The sequence below is a fragment of the Brienomyrus brachyistius genome, chromosome 22 (assembly GCF_023856365.1).
Source record: "Brienomyrus brachyistius isolate T26 chromosome 22, BBRACH_0.4, whole genome shotgun sequence".
Lineage (NCBI taxonomy): Eukaryota > Metazoa > Chordata > Actinopteri > Osteoglossiformes > Mormyridae > Brienomyrus > Brienomyrus brachyistius.
In genome coordinates, this window is record NC_064554.1 from 4,907,716 (window position 1) to 4,921,377 (window position 13,662).

The 13,662-nt window shown below is 49.3% G+C and overlaps 1 protein-coding gene across 2 annotated transcripts; it reads left to right on the forward strand.

Annotated features, from left to right (window-relative positions):
* The first annotated feature begins 1,222 nt into the window (after nt 1-1,222).
* rrn3 (RRN3 homolog, RNA polymerase I transcription factor) lies at nt 1,223-8,172 on the forward strand. Of its 2 annotated transcripts, none has more exons than XM_048990355.1 (17): nt 1,223-1,561; nt 1,642-1,698; nt 1,825-1,914; nt 2,002-2,131; nt 2,213-2,272; nt 2,493-2,556; nt 3,551-3,620; nt 3,742-3,840; nt 4,015-4,113; nt 4,189-4,324; nt 4,567-4,697; nt 4,796-4,926; nt 5,064-5,248; nt 5,476-5,584; nt 5,778-5,930; nt 6,120-6,207; nt 6,681-8,172. In XM_048990355.1, exons 1-17 carry the CDS (start codon nt 1,466-1,468, stop codon nt 6,831-6,833), a joined length of 1,851 nt encoding a protein of 616 aa, XP_048846312.1. In that variant the 5' UTR covers nt 1,223-1,465; the 3' UTR covers nt 6,834-8,172. The 2 variants fall into 2 exon arrangements, with proteins under 2 accessions (XP_048846312.1, XP_048846313.1); XM_048990356.1 differs by having other exon boundaries at nt 4,192-4,324.
* The last annotated feature ends 5,490 nt before the right edge of the window (nt 8,173-13,662 follow it).

Below are 13,662 nucleotides of genomic sequence, written 5' to 3' on the forward strand. Positions count from 1 at the left end.
ATCACCTGAACAGTGCTGAAAATGGGGAACTAGTTTTGTTTGTATTTTCTAACCATTTAAAATATTATAAGTAGTTCATGACGTGCCGTTTAAAAATTTGCAAACTAGTGTGAGCAGTTGAACAACGTACTACTCCATATAAATAACTTGTGAAATTCATGTATGTAATTACACACCATAAACCAGCAAACACATTCACGGGGAGTTTGCAGAGTACAAACTCAATGAGGCGCTGCCACAAAGAGCTCGAGGAGCTCTTTGTAGCTGTTTATATCTATTTCATATTTGTTTTCTCTATAATTATGTCTGAATTTGCGCATAAATATGTGTACATTACAATGAATTTAAGCCCTCCTGATATTTTAATACGAGCGGCATAGTGGCGCTGTTGCTTCACGCTTCTCGTGTTTTGTCGCCCGTGCACCGGGTGTGTGGAGCGTGCGTATTATTGTGGTTTCCTCTGAGTGATTAGGAGCTTCCTATACTCTGTGCCCTACAATGGACTGGTATCCTGTCCGAGGTGTTCTCCTGCCTTGTGTTAAATGGTTGGAAGATGGATGGATACATTTTAATAAGCCACGTCCATTTGTATTCACTCAACGATATGGTAAGGTGACATTGAGTACCAGAGTGAAAATCTCCCCGTTGTTCATACAACTTCATTGCAGTCAAAAACAAAATCCAGAAACGGGTTTCTCCCGTTCCTGCAGGTACATTATCTAAAACTGGTGGACCAACTGGGATTACCTTTCTAAAAGCTGGCGTCAGAAAACGATACCTACCCAATATGACATTGATACATCGAGTTACGCACATTGATTTTTAAGAATTCCTATAACACAATATCAATCAATACACAATATCCCTCTGGCTACAACAAGTAATGTTGATATAATGGATAAAACACTAAACAGAATCTTGGTATTATTACTGTACATGTGCATAGTGGATGAGTCTAATACTGAATTGAAGCTCTTCGTTTATTTTTCTAAAGAATCTGCATAAACTATAAGTTAATAAACTATAAATTTAACATAACAAAACGTGCCAGATCTTATAAATATTGACATCTGTACTGTTTATTACTTTACGAGCAACGTCTCATTTTAAAATACATGGAAATATTAGTACAATAATGCCGGTGACTGCCTTCTAACTTCCGGCTGAAAGTTTGCTTTCGCAACAACATCCGGGTTAAAGGGTTACTGCGGAGGGCGGGGCTTCCTCCCGTGACGCTTTTCGGTGGGAGAGCTAACGCACATGTTGCTTTTTGGAATAGCCGCGGTGATTATCGGTATTTAGGAAAATCTGTTTGGCAACCACTCCAAGGAACATGTTCGTGTTGTTCTGCTGCAGCTGAGCAAACTGTTTATCGATCTGTTATTATAATTATAAAGACATTGATTTACTAGTTAAAAACACGGTTGTTCAAACATTCAGCTATCTTTAGCAGGACTGTAAAAACATGGAGATTGAGAACAGGGATTTCATGAACACTCCGCCGATGAAGATTGTGCGCTTTGGAGGAAATGTTGTGGACACGCTGACAAAGTTTAAACAAGTGAGGCCTCGGTTGATATTGTATTCATGAACATCGTTTCTTTATATATCATATATAACGTTCTGCTTTGTGTTTTCAAGGGTGACACGCGCGATTATGAGTTGTTAAAACACCAGCTGACGGACCCGGACATCAAAGTAAGCATGTTTTCTGAAGTACCGGACTAGGAATCCGTTTACGTGTGCGGGACCTTGTTCTGCTGTATGAACGAACCCAGGTCTCCACGTTGTCGTTGTTGAATTTGCTCTTCTCAATCTGACCAGGATGCCCAGATCATTAACTGGCTGCAGGAGTTCCGTAACTGTGTGACTCAGCTGACCAAGGACCACGAGCAGCTGGTGTCCGTCGTCCTGGTGAGCTGGGCAAAGGCTGGGCAGCTCGCTCAGATGTTCGGCCACTGCCACGTTGCCTTTCCCGTAACACAGTATTTGTCATTTTAGAGATTGCCCTGGCTCAAAAGAAGCCCGTCAGTGGTGGAGGAGTACCTGGCGTTCCTCAGCAACCTGGTCTCTGCTCAGACTGTTTATCTGAGGTCTTGTCTGAAAATGATTGTCTCCAATTTCACACCTGGTGAGCCCATATCCATCCAGAACAACTCAAATGTATGCTTAAAGCAATTCGTTCATAATATCTATCTATTTTATAAAACAGGGCGAATTATTGTCCAGGAAGGAGATGTCAACATTTCAGACTCAGACGATGATGACGAAAGTAAGTGATGTTCATGTTGTCTCATGTCATGTTTGTTTTTATTTCAGTATGACAAATGCCGTGATGAATGATACCAAACTGTGCTGTAATTTTAATGAAGGCTAATTGATTTAATTGGTGGTTAGCTATGCATGCACCTTTGACATACGACCTTGGTGTTTTCGCCCGTAAGCGGAGTGGTCTTGTTTCACTGTGTGCTTCTCATTATCCCTGTTTGAAGACTTTCCCAGGACCTTTGACCTTTGCCATCAAGGCTTGCAGATGATTGGACGATATGTTCCATCGTAAGTATCGTGTTATAAATAAAATGACTGTGACATTGCTGTGGCAGAGGTGGATAGTTCAGGCTCAATCCAGGCCAAGGTGTATGGGTCAAGCTCAACGTGTCAATGTATTATTTTATTTTTAATAATTGTCGACCATTGCAGTTTGGATGAGGTATATTGCATTATCCAAATTATTCATGATTTGTCATGCTGATTTCCAGTAAAACGGTACGGTCACTTTAAGAATTTAGACCTGGGGTAGCTTTCCAGAAAGCAATCGATCTTGGCGAATAACGAACAAGATAACGAACAACTTGAGTAAAGAACGAGTGAGGTCTACGTGCATTTCCAGAAACCACGCATTATTCCCGAATTAACTAACGAACTTTAAGTAGTACTTTGTCGGCTCCTCCCCAGCCTCCACTTGAGAAAATCAGAGACTGTTGATGACAGGAAAATTTATCCCACGTATTTCAGTGGTGAAATGTGTCATATGATTGTCACACCAGACATATGCAAATGTAACTAAAAATACAAACTAATTAGAAAAAAACAACCAAAATTAAGACCAAAATAACCTATTTGTTGATAATATAAAAACGAGCTCAAAATCTGATGTTTCCTTGTGAACAAAATGATGCAATGGAAAAGGAAGTAATACATCTCAAAATAAGTCTTAAAACGCCTCATTGAGGAGGTGGTCAAAATACATATTTTAATTAAATATGTAGCATGTTAACATGCTGGGTAATTCATATTGAAATATTAAGCTGTGTTGTTTAAGCTGTACTTTTTTTGTATAAATTTTTGTGAAATCAATTCCGTTTTAATTCTCCTTCCTTATAATATGGCCCAACCAGCTATATGAAGGTAAAGAATCTGAGTACTTAGCTGGTTGGTTGAAACAAAGTCTTGGTCTGGATTTGTACTTTCTGGACCTGAACTGTCCACCTCTGGCTGCGTGAAGCGCAGGCTTGTGGGATCTGGACCTCAGTGCCGTCTTCTGTTTCAGCACCAGCAGGTTTCTGATGCCCATTCTTTGCGAGAAATTCCCCTTTATGCACAAATCGGCGCGCACACTGGTAAGGGCAACCCTCCCATCGTAAATCAGCGCGCACACCGGTAATGGCAACCCTCCCGTCGGCATCCGCCGTCCCGCATAGCATCAAGTCACGTTTCCGCCTGCGTGTCCTCGTTCCACAGGAGTGCTACGTGCACAACGTGCTCCGGGTCTCCATATCCTTCCCGGTCCTGCGACGGGAGATCCTGGAGCTGGTCGTGGGGAAGATGCTCAAGCTAGACGTGAGTGCGAATCCCGTGGGTGCTGGGATGGAGGTGGGCAGGAAGCTCCGCCTCCTAGCCCGTCCCCTTCCTCTTTGGCTTCTCTTCATTAATGTGAATTTGCTTTGTTGGCCGTAGGACTCGTGTAGAAGCATAGATGCCCTGACCGTTTTTAAATGATCTCTGCCGTCACAGGTGAGCGCCCCCCACAGGGAGATTGAGGAAGTGGAGGAGAGCGCCGCAGCCCAGCGGCTGGCTAGCGATGGCGGTCAGGACGAGTGCCTGTTTGACATGGTAATGGCGGAACCAGAGCTTTGAGTCTTGTGGGGTGTGAGTGTGAGGTAAAGCGAAGGCCCTGAACCCCCCCAGGAGGATGAGGAAGGGACGCCCAAGGCGCCACCTGCAGCCGGGGAGCACTGCGGCATGGCGCATCCGGTGGCCGAGCAGCTGGACATGCTGATGTGCGTGCTGCTGGCGTACGTGAAGGACGTCTGCCACGAGAACGGTGAGGATGCCCGGGGACGGTCGTGGGGCGTCAGGGCGGCCCATCATGCTTACAGGACCCTCGGTCGTGAATCTGAATCCTCGCTTTGGAGTAAAGTGCTCAGTCTCTGATGCTGAAGGGGCCTTTTAGAGCAGGAGTGAGGGAGGTCGCTGTGGCGATGCAGTGTTTTTGTGTCTTGGGACGGGGGGAGTCTTGTGAAATGTGGGCTCACTAACGCCCCCTGCTGTCGGCCCTTCGCTCAGGCACGCTGCTCCTGGAGAACACGAAAGCGCTGTACCGGGACCTGGTGTCGGTCTTCGACAAGCTCATCCTCCCCACTCACGCTTCCTGCCACGTGCAGTTTGTGCTTTTCTACCTCTGCAGCTTCCGATTGGTGAGTCGTGTGTGTGTGTGTTTGTGTGTGCGTGTGTGCGCACGTACCGGCTGGCCGTCCTCTCCAGACACATGACCCGCTCTCTCCCCCCGCCCCAGGGCCTTGCTGAGGCCTTCCTGGAGCACCTGTGGAAGCTGCTGCAGAACCCCTCCCAGGCGGCAGTGCTGCGCTACACCGCGGCCGGTTACATCGGCAGCTTCCTGGCCCGGGCCAAGTTTGTCCCCGTGATGTGAGCGTCCGTGTCCCTCCGGCTGCCGCCGCCTCTATATTAACAAACAATCAGAAGCCACTAGATGGAGTGTTTGGTAGGTTCTCCTGGGCCAGTGGCACCATCGCTGCCCTCACCCATCCTGCCTGTCCCTCCAGCACGGTGAAGGCCTGTTTGGATCTGTTGGTGCCTTGGCTGCACCAGTACATCGACAACCAAGATGCGAACTCCGCGACCTTCTGCGACATCACCCTGCATGGGCCCTTCTACGCGGCCTGCCAGGCGGTCTTCTACACGCTGGTCTTCAGGCACCAGGCCATCCTGGAGGGGAACATGCGTAAAGGTGTGTTGGCAGAGCTCTGCAGTGTGTCAGGTGGATGGCTTGACTCAACGTGGCTGTTACTGTGGTAGTATTCCACTACAAGGAGCTCTGTTTGGTTGTCTTACCAGACAGTGTAAACCCTCCCACCTTGTCCTCTTCTGCCCTGTGCAGATGTTGTAGCTCCTTCCAGGGGGAAACGGGGGCGTGGCTGGGCTGATCTCTACCCTGATTGGTGCGTCTGCTTCCAGGTCTCTCCTACCTCCAGGGCCTGAACCTGGAGCGCGTTGTGATGAGTCAGCTGAACCCGCTGAAGGTCTGCTTGCCTCCCATCACCTCCATGTTCGCCGCCATCACCAGGTACGGCATTGGCTCCATGCCCATGTGGCTCCATGCTGGCTTTCCCTGACTGGTGTGAAGCAGTCGCGTCAAGGGCTGCAATGTTTGGTCGTGGAGTCATGAACTAATATCGGGCTGCTGCTTTTTGACCCCCCTGAGGAGATGGGTGGGGCTGGGCGCTTGGTCCCTGAGCTTCCTACTGGTTTTTCCACAGGAAGTATCAGCTGGTCTTCTGCTACACCATCATCGAACGCAACAACCGACTCGTGCTGCCCGTGGTCAGAAGTGGCCAAGGGGGCGACGCCCAGCCAGCCAACACCAACCCCCTAGACAGTTTCTTCCCCTTTGATCCCTACCTGCTGAAGAGGTGCGTTCACACGTCCCGCCCGCGCTGGCATCTGCCCGTGTGCTTCTCACTGGAGAAGAAGCCTGTGGGCGGAGTCGGGGCTCACTGGCATGTGATGGGCAGGTTCCTTCAGCGCCGCGGTTGTAGTCGCATTTGGGTGGTGTTCCTACTGGTGCTTCTGCTGTTTTAAAAGCGTTCTTCATGTCCCAGGTCAGGGAAGCTCATCGAGCCTTTGTACCAGGTGTGGAAGGAGCCCAGCGACTGCGAGGTAGACTCTCCCAAAAAAGCCGGCAGAAAGGTGAGACAAATGGCGCTTTACTACTGCCACCAAGAACCGAGCCGCAGACTGACGGTATCGATACGTTAAACTTTCCCTCCTCTTACTTAAAAAAATAGTGCTATAGCTGAACGGAATGGATTCGTAATGCGAATTTGTGCAAACGGATGCCAATTCTGCTAGCATTTGATGCTAACAAAGATGGCAACTCTTAGACTTGCTAGCGGAAATTACCACATAGTAAATCATGGTGTGCACTGTGTGAATTGTAAATAAGCATTCAGGTTTATGTCACTGTTGCTGTCAGAACCCGCAAAGCCTTTACTGAGTAACTAGTATCTCTTCGCGGTCCGGTTCTGGTGCGGGCGGGTTCCTGTATGCCAGTGGAAAAACCCCGAAAGTCCTCGGAATGTCGGATGGAATGGCAGGAATTCAGTCTTTGTTATTGGCTTGGAATCACTGCTTGCTAATTGGCTGAGGACGCTGTCTTTCAGGACCCTACAGAGGAGGAGGATGACTTTCTGCACGGGGAGACCCCACAGGCGGATGCCATGGTGGGCATCACCCCAGGCTCCTATGAGTCACAGCCCCAGAGCCCTAGCAGTGTGGGGTCCCCCCCGGTCACCTTCCTTCACCGGCCCTTCTAGCCATGAGCTGCGACCTCACCAAGATGGCTGCCGACCCAGCGAGCCCACGTCCTGCAGTCAGGGCTACCCCCCCCCTCTCTGAGAGCTCAGGGGTGCCCCCCACTCTGTCCTCTACTTCAGAGTCTCCCAGGGGACAAAACTCCCCAGAACCGGTACCGTCAAGCCATCAGGCAGGCTGGTCCACAGTCCAGTACACAAGGTCCGATTGGACACTGAAGGTGGGAGTGAAGAGGCTGGGGTCCCTCCTGTACCCAGTATGATGTGGGGTCTGACGCAGTTGGAGTTCATGATGGTGGGACCCTGCTCAGTGGTGTGGGTTCTGGGTCCATGTTTTAATACCCGGTAGACGAGGTAAATCTACCCATTTACGTTTAACTAGAAGCGGAAGGTCCTTCCTGTTGGTACGGGAACTGCATTCTGGGGAATCCTTTAATGAGGACTGCAGTGACTCTGAAAACGGGGTGTCAGACCCCCAGGACTCGGAGTCGCTCTTGCCCAAACCGCAACCCGTCCGGATCCCTCTGTGCATGTCTCTCTCTCCATTGGAGCACTTTGTGTGGGACACTCAGTCTGATGCGATCATGCAGACGTTGGCTGCACTTCAGCTCACATGAGTTTACGTCTGTGTTGTTATGGCTGAATTCTCTGAACAATTGTGTTTGATATAAAACTCTAATGAGGTTGCTGCTTGTATTCGGGGACGGTTTGGGGCTGAAACGGACCTTGGATATAGAGGGTCTGTAACATTTGCCCCGGTGCCTGAGTAACCCTGATCTCTCCTCGTTCCGAAAGCATCACCACGGATCTTTGCATCTTGGTGAGAGTCGCTGGCTCGTCCGGTGGCGTGGGATTAAGGCGGAGTCACGTTCCCGAACCTCAGGGTGGCGTCACCATAACCGGTCCGCCATAACCGGGCACCGGGGAGCACCTGTTTACTGCACAAAATCTGTCCCGCCTCAGTGAATTAGCAGCCAAACAGTAATTAATCTGCAAATGTTGTGTAAGTAAAACGCTTTACTGAGGCGGTAAGATGAGAGCCGGCTTCCTGTGTGGGATTCATCGCGCAATTAAGTCAGGAGCGAGTGGTTTAAATTAAAATGGCACTCAGCAGGCGGAATGTGCCGGAATGAGGCGGCTCTGGTGACATGTTCAGACCCCACCTGCGTGCCGGTTCTGTGGTTCGTGCGTGTGTGCGTACACTTTTTTATTTTATAATCACCTGGTTCATTATGTTTCCTGGATGTTTGTATGGTTATCTGTGTAATTTGCGAGTTTTGCACGGTCTGGTGTTGGTGATAATTAAAGTTTGCTGGTAATTAAAGTTTGGCTTTTCACCGCCGCTGCAGCTTTTCCCGTGTTTCGTATCTGTAATCAATGCCTACATTTAGCTTCTGCTGTAACGTGAAGCCATTTCCACATCTCCTACACATTTGTACATGTGTCTGTGTTTGTGTTTAATCGGGACGACAGATAAACTCCGGCTGCCTTGACATCCTGTATGTGAGTGTTTAGAAAACACTGAATGTTTAATGTATGTATAAGGTGACAGTCTGGCTGCAGGACACACATTTTTCCGGGACAGTCATACGCCTGAACATTAGGCAGAGGGGTGTTTGTCGCCCCCCGCCCCCCCATGTTCAGGTGTACTGTCATCCTGGGTGCACGTCTGCAGTAATCAGAAAGTAACCCTGAGGTCAAACCACGTATGGCACTAGTGTAACTGAGGAGGTAAGAAGGTAAGATACATTTTACATTATAATAGTGAATTTTTTGAAGGAATAACCAAAATTTGTTTATAAATGACAATACAATGTAATAGTTACTCATTATACTACTCAGTATGGAGTATTTAATACCCCGACAGGGTTACTGTCCTCTGTTATGCCCCACCCACACCATTTTGTATTAAAGATACTCTAGCTGAATGGCTCCATTCTATCAAGGTACAACAGCAGTTCCCTTTCTGGGATTTGAGTTAGCGGATGTTTAGTTGAATTGTTGGCATTTTCTTGGGACACAAGAATGAGGCTGGATAATGATACACCCCGACCCTCCAAGCATCCCTTACCTGTAGGTCGCTTTGGACAAAAGCATCTGCTAAATAAATTAAATGCCAATGTAAATAATACCCAAGCTAAAACGTTTAAGAAATGGCCCACAAACAAAGGGCGATTGCCTTTTGCTACCATTAGGTGGCGGTGGTGTCTAACAGTTTAGTGGCGAGTGCAAAGTGCTCTGTTAAGGAGCTTTACAGGGGGATCGTCTCCCTTGGTTAGGCATTACACTGGCTGTGGCAGCCCCCCCCCGCCCCCGACCGATGATGCACTCCGGGCCCAGTGCTCCTTTTCTGTCTTTCCTGATGTTGCTGTGTCTGAATGGTGACATAACTAGACTGAAGTGATCAGTGAGATGAGTGAGGTGATCAGTGAGATGTCCCAGCAGCCCCTGCTTCCATCTTAAATGTTTGGGTACGCTAAAAATGTCAAGCAAACACTTGAGGTGTGGGTTGCGCTGGAAAGCCTGTGATAATCGGCGCTAATCACCTCTGTGGCTGACACAAGACCTGGCGCTGCCAGGAAGTCGTGGAGCAGATGTTCAGGGCCAAGGAAACATCCTGGAGTGGGGGGATTGTTTTTTACTCATGGGAGTTTTACACAAAAATGTTCTGAGAGAAGGAAAAATTGATCGTTTCATAGAGAAAGCCAATCAGATTGTTTCGGAGGTGGGACCAAACAATTGGAAGTCTTGGTCCCACCTCATCTGCAATCCGATTGGTTATCTCTCTGAACCAATAATTTTTCCTTCTGCCTTCAGATCATATTTGTGTAAGTAAAACTCTCACGAGGTTGTTTTTGTGGGACACTCAACCGATCTGCTCTATTACTCGGAAGACCTGCCTCGCAGTGGTTATTATCGGTACAGTAATATAATCCTGACATGACATAATCTACGCTAATCCCATAGCCGCTCCTCCCACTGGGCTGCATCCCTCCAGACGCCGCAGATCTGACATCAGTGCCTTGTTGCCCACCTGTCTCTTGTGGTAGACACAGTTTGTTCCAAGCCCAGATGTCCTGAGTGTCTCTTACTCCGCACGCCAACCGGAACGGCACCCCTGCAGTCTGAAATGAGCACATGCACACATAACATGTGCATAACCCCCCTCCCACCACCCGCCGTCCCATCACAGCTCATTATTCTGCCCCGGACTCTCCGTCCATCACCCAAAGTGGTTCTCTTTCCCAACAGTGCGGTCGTCATAGAGCTGGGTCCTGTTCCACTCCCTCTCCGGGCCACATTCCCTCGTTTTTGGTCGTCTGACACACCTCAGTCAGATTCTCCACCGTTCGCCTCATCAGCATCTCTCTGTTTTTGTTTTGGCCCAGTTTTGGGATCTGAGAGAAACGTGAATAGATGCCCTCGGGTTTTGCCTCCGCCCGCCCGCCTGCTGTTCCTGAAATTGCGTGTTTCTCTTCTGGAAGATCACTGTTCTAAATGTTTATTAATGGAGATGCTTTATTAGTAGCTGGAGTTGAGAGCCTGCTGTTCCGCATATGGCCATTAGGGGGCTTTAATAAGGCCTTATCTCCCAGAGAGCAGAATGCAGGTGAGGCGTTAGCAGTTAGTGTTTGCGCTTTGAGCAGAGAGGTAAGAAATGCAAAATCAACCACTGAGACACTTGAAAAACTAGAAGCCTCCAGCTGACTGGCAGTATGTAATAGTTGCACCCAGAAATGGTTACGGAGTCTTTATTTATTTCCTCTCAGTAGTTATCGGGCTGTGATTCAAAACCTTGTTCTGTGAGGTTAAGAGTGTCATTGCTTTGGGTTGTGGGATGACATTCCGTAACGGAAAACGGGATTGAGTTTGTACTCCGTTCCACTAAGGCAGCACTGGCTTTGTGCATTTTTTCGATTTCATGGGATTTGTCTGGGGAGTCATGGCGATTGGGGGGGGGGGGGACTGGGGGCATCAGGGAAAATTAGGGTCTCTGTCTCAATGTGGCCTGTGTGTCACCCTCCTCCCCACCCCCCGCCCCCTTCAAATCCACTGCAGGATGAAGAGCATCTCAGCTGGAGCAGGTCAGCATCCCTGATACGCCCACAAGGTAGCACTTGCAGTACAAAGCAGCCGGCTTGATGTCATCTTGGCCTGGTAAGTGTTGCGTTGGCCATATGGGTCTCTCAATTTGATCACTTTTAGCATAATTTCCCATAATTCCCCTGTTTGAAAAATCCATTCTATTGTCGAGTCCTGCTGGCAGCCTGAGCGGCTTGTTAGCGATCGTGGGAAGCAGGCCTGAGGACTGGCGGTTTTGGCGGGAGTTTCCAAGACAGCGGCTCCGCAGCCCAAAAGTTGGGCCAGGCAGAGGGAATCCTCCTTCTCCTCCTTCTCCTCCTCCGCCTCCTCCTGCTCCTTCATGAAGTCTAGCTGTGGTTTTGCTGGACACGCAGGTGTAAAGATCAGCATTTCTTTGCATGTGATATTTTGGCGTCCACTCTGTGCCGAGGTGGGGGGTGGGGTGACAGCTCGGACCAGGACACTTTAAGGACAGGAGTGAAATAAAGAATAAATGAAAATCCCACCTGTGTGGCCTGTGTCCATAACTGCATCAAGTCTTAAATGTCAGCTGGCACAAACCGGTCAGAACCGGTCCAACAGCCAGAGGGGGCATGGCTGTTGGTTTAGGGGTCTCTTCCCAGGAACGGGGGAAGGCGAAACTTAGTAGCGAGGATTAACTTTTGTGAGTTTAACGAGTTTGCCGGCCCAAGCTGAGCACTGTAATTTACGTCTCAATGTCTAACACGGTTTATCCGCTGCACACTCGCTGCCTGCCGAGGTCTTTAATCTCCAGGATGTGGAGGTTCTTTACAAGCAGGCGGGTTCAGACGCTGGCGTCCATAACGCTCGGCCCCCACGCCCCGTTCTGACATGACACAGTCCAGCTGGGATTAAGGGTCTTTAAGGTGTCAGTAAGAATTCCCCAAGCGCCATCTTAAAATAAAGAGTAACCTTAGCAAGGCGGATTCTCATTTGCTTTTGTCCCGACATGTGGTCCCTTTCCTGGGACCGCCGCGAGTTTATGCCCTCCGTACCCCGTTACCCTGAAGTTTCCTGGATTTAGCCAGAAGCCCCATCTAGCTGATGGAGCTGTTGCTTGTCTGTGAGGCAACCTGAGGCTGTAGCTCTACGCAGACCGACCCCTGGTGGCAAGGTTGCTGGAGGTGCGTCTATACCTAGGAGGCCCATGGAGTTCCTCCTATAGAAGGCTCCGATTGACTTCCTCCCATGGAGATTAACTCTGAAACTTCATCATAGGAAGGAGAGAGAGATTTCTCTCAGGGAATTGTGCCATGCACCAAGGGTGGGGTGCTGGGGGGGGGTGGTGCAGAGTACTGATCCCAGAAACCACCGTGGTGGATTCCCAGCTTCCCTGTCCCAGCCTGCTGCAATTAGCCTAATGCTGTCTGAGTGAATGGCAGGGACCTCCTCGAACTCTCTGTATTTCTCTTCCTTTTTAGAAGTACATCGCCCCCATCCAGAGTCCTCCAGTATTGAAGCGGTGCTCAGATGCTCCTCTTTTGAATATATTTCTTCTATTGAATCGGCAAAATCCTTTGAGGTGCCCAAGCCCCCGAAGATCCATAAAAGCTAAGGGACTCGATCTGGGGACAGATACGGATGGGCCAGTGTCACCCTCTACCCCCCATCCTCTGCTGTCCAGTTGGCTTTATAATGAAAATGTCCCCCTGTCATTTAACGATGACCAGAATACACAAGTATATATCACTGCAGTAAGGGGCCAAGTGTATAACGAGGGTTAGGGTATTACATTATAACAGTTATAAATCCCTCCTACATCGCCCCTCCCACTCAACATTTAGCTCTTGGCTGCCACCATATGCCTCTCAGATTCTGTGCCTGTCGGTCATTCGATAGCTTTTAATCTGCATGTTTGTAAATGAGGCAGCTCCCAGAATCCCCCAGGAGGGAGGAGGGTGCTGAGAGCAAGTGCAGAAGAAAGAGAGGAAAGGATGAATTAGAATTAAGTGATCATTGTTGACACACCACAGCACACTGTGAACAACAACGAAATGTGTAATTTAACCCATATGTGACATAGCAGGGGGCAGTTAACTCAGCACCTGGGGAGCAGTACCTTGATCAGAGTACCTCACTGGTGCCTTGCTGGTCCGGGATTCGAACCAGCAATCTTTCAATTACATATACGCTTCCCTAACCATTAAGACACCACTACCCACAGGAAGGAACGATGGATTGGGGGCCACAGAGGAGTACAGTGGAATATCGTTGCACAGCACGTCTGATCGCTGGTGTGCGGCTGCTGGAACTCGTAATGCGTTAAATGGGGTGCAGGGGAGAGCTTCATCGTGCAGAGCCTACAGATCTGGGAGTCTTTTTTTAAAGAGCACCAGGTGGGCGTGTGTTTGCGGCCCCCTCCCTGCGTTAAGGTGACACATGCAATCCCCTACACGGCTCGAGGAGTTAATGAACACTTCTGCTGGCAGTGTTAACGAAAGAGAAACTTTAATATAGTCTGTTGTTTTTGTTCACTAGGGTGTTGCTGGTTCAGAACGGCGGAGAGGGGGGGCATGTGTGGTTCGGGCTGGAATGGGGGGGGGTTGCTTTTTCTGTGCACTTCACTTTGGGCTGTTTGTGTTCCTCAGGAGGGCCTTCCCACCTGCAGGGGGGGGTAGTGTCTGTTGCTTCCCACACCCTGACAGGTGCCCACACCGCCCCCTCAGCTCCTGCTCGGGAGTGTGCCTGGCAACCCCCCCCCTGCTGTCACCATGGGAACAAACAACCC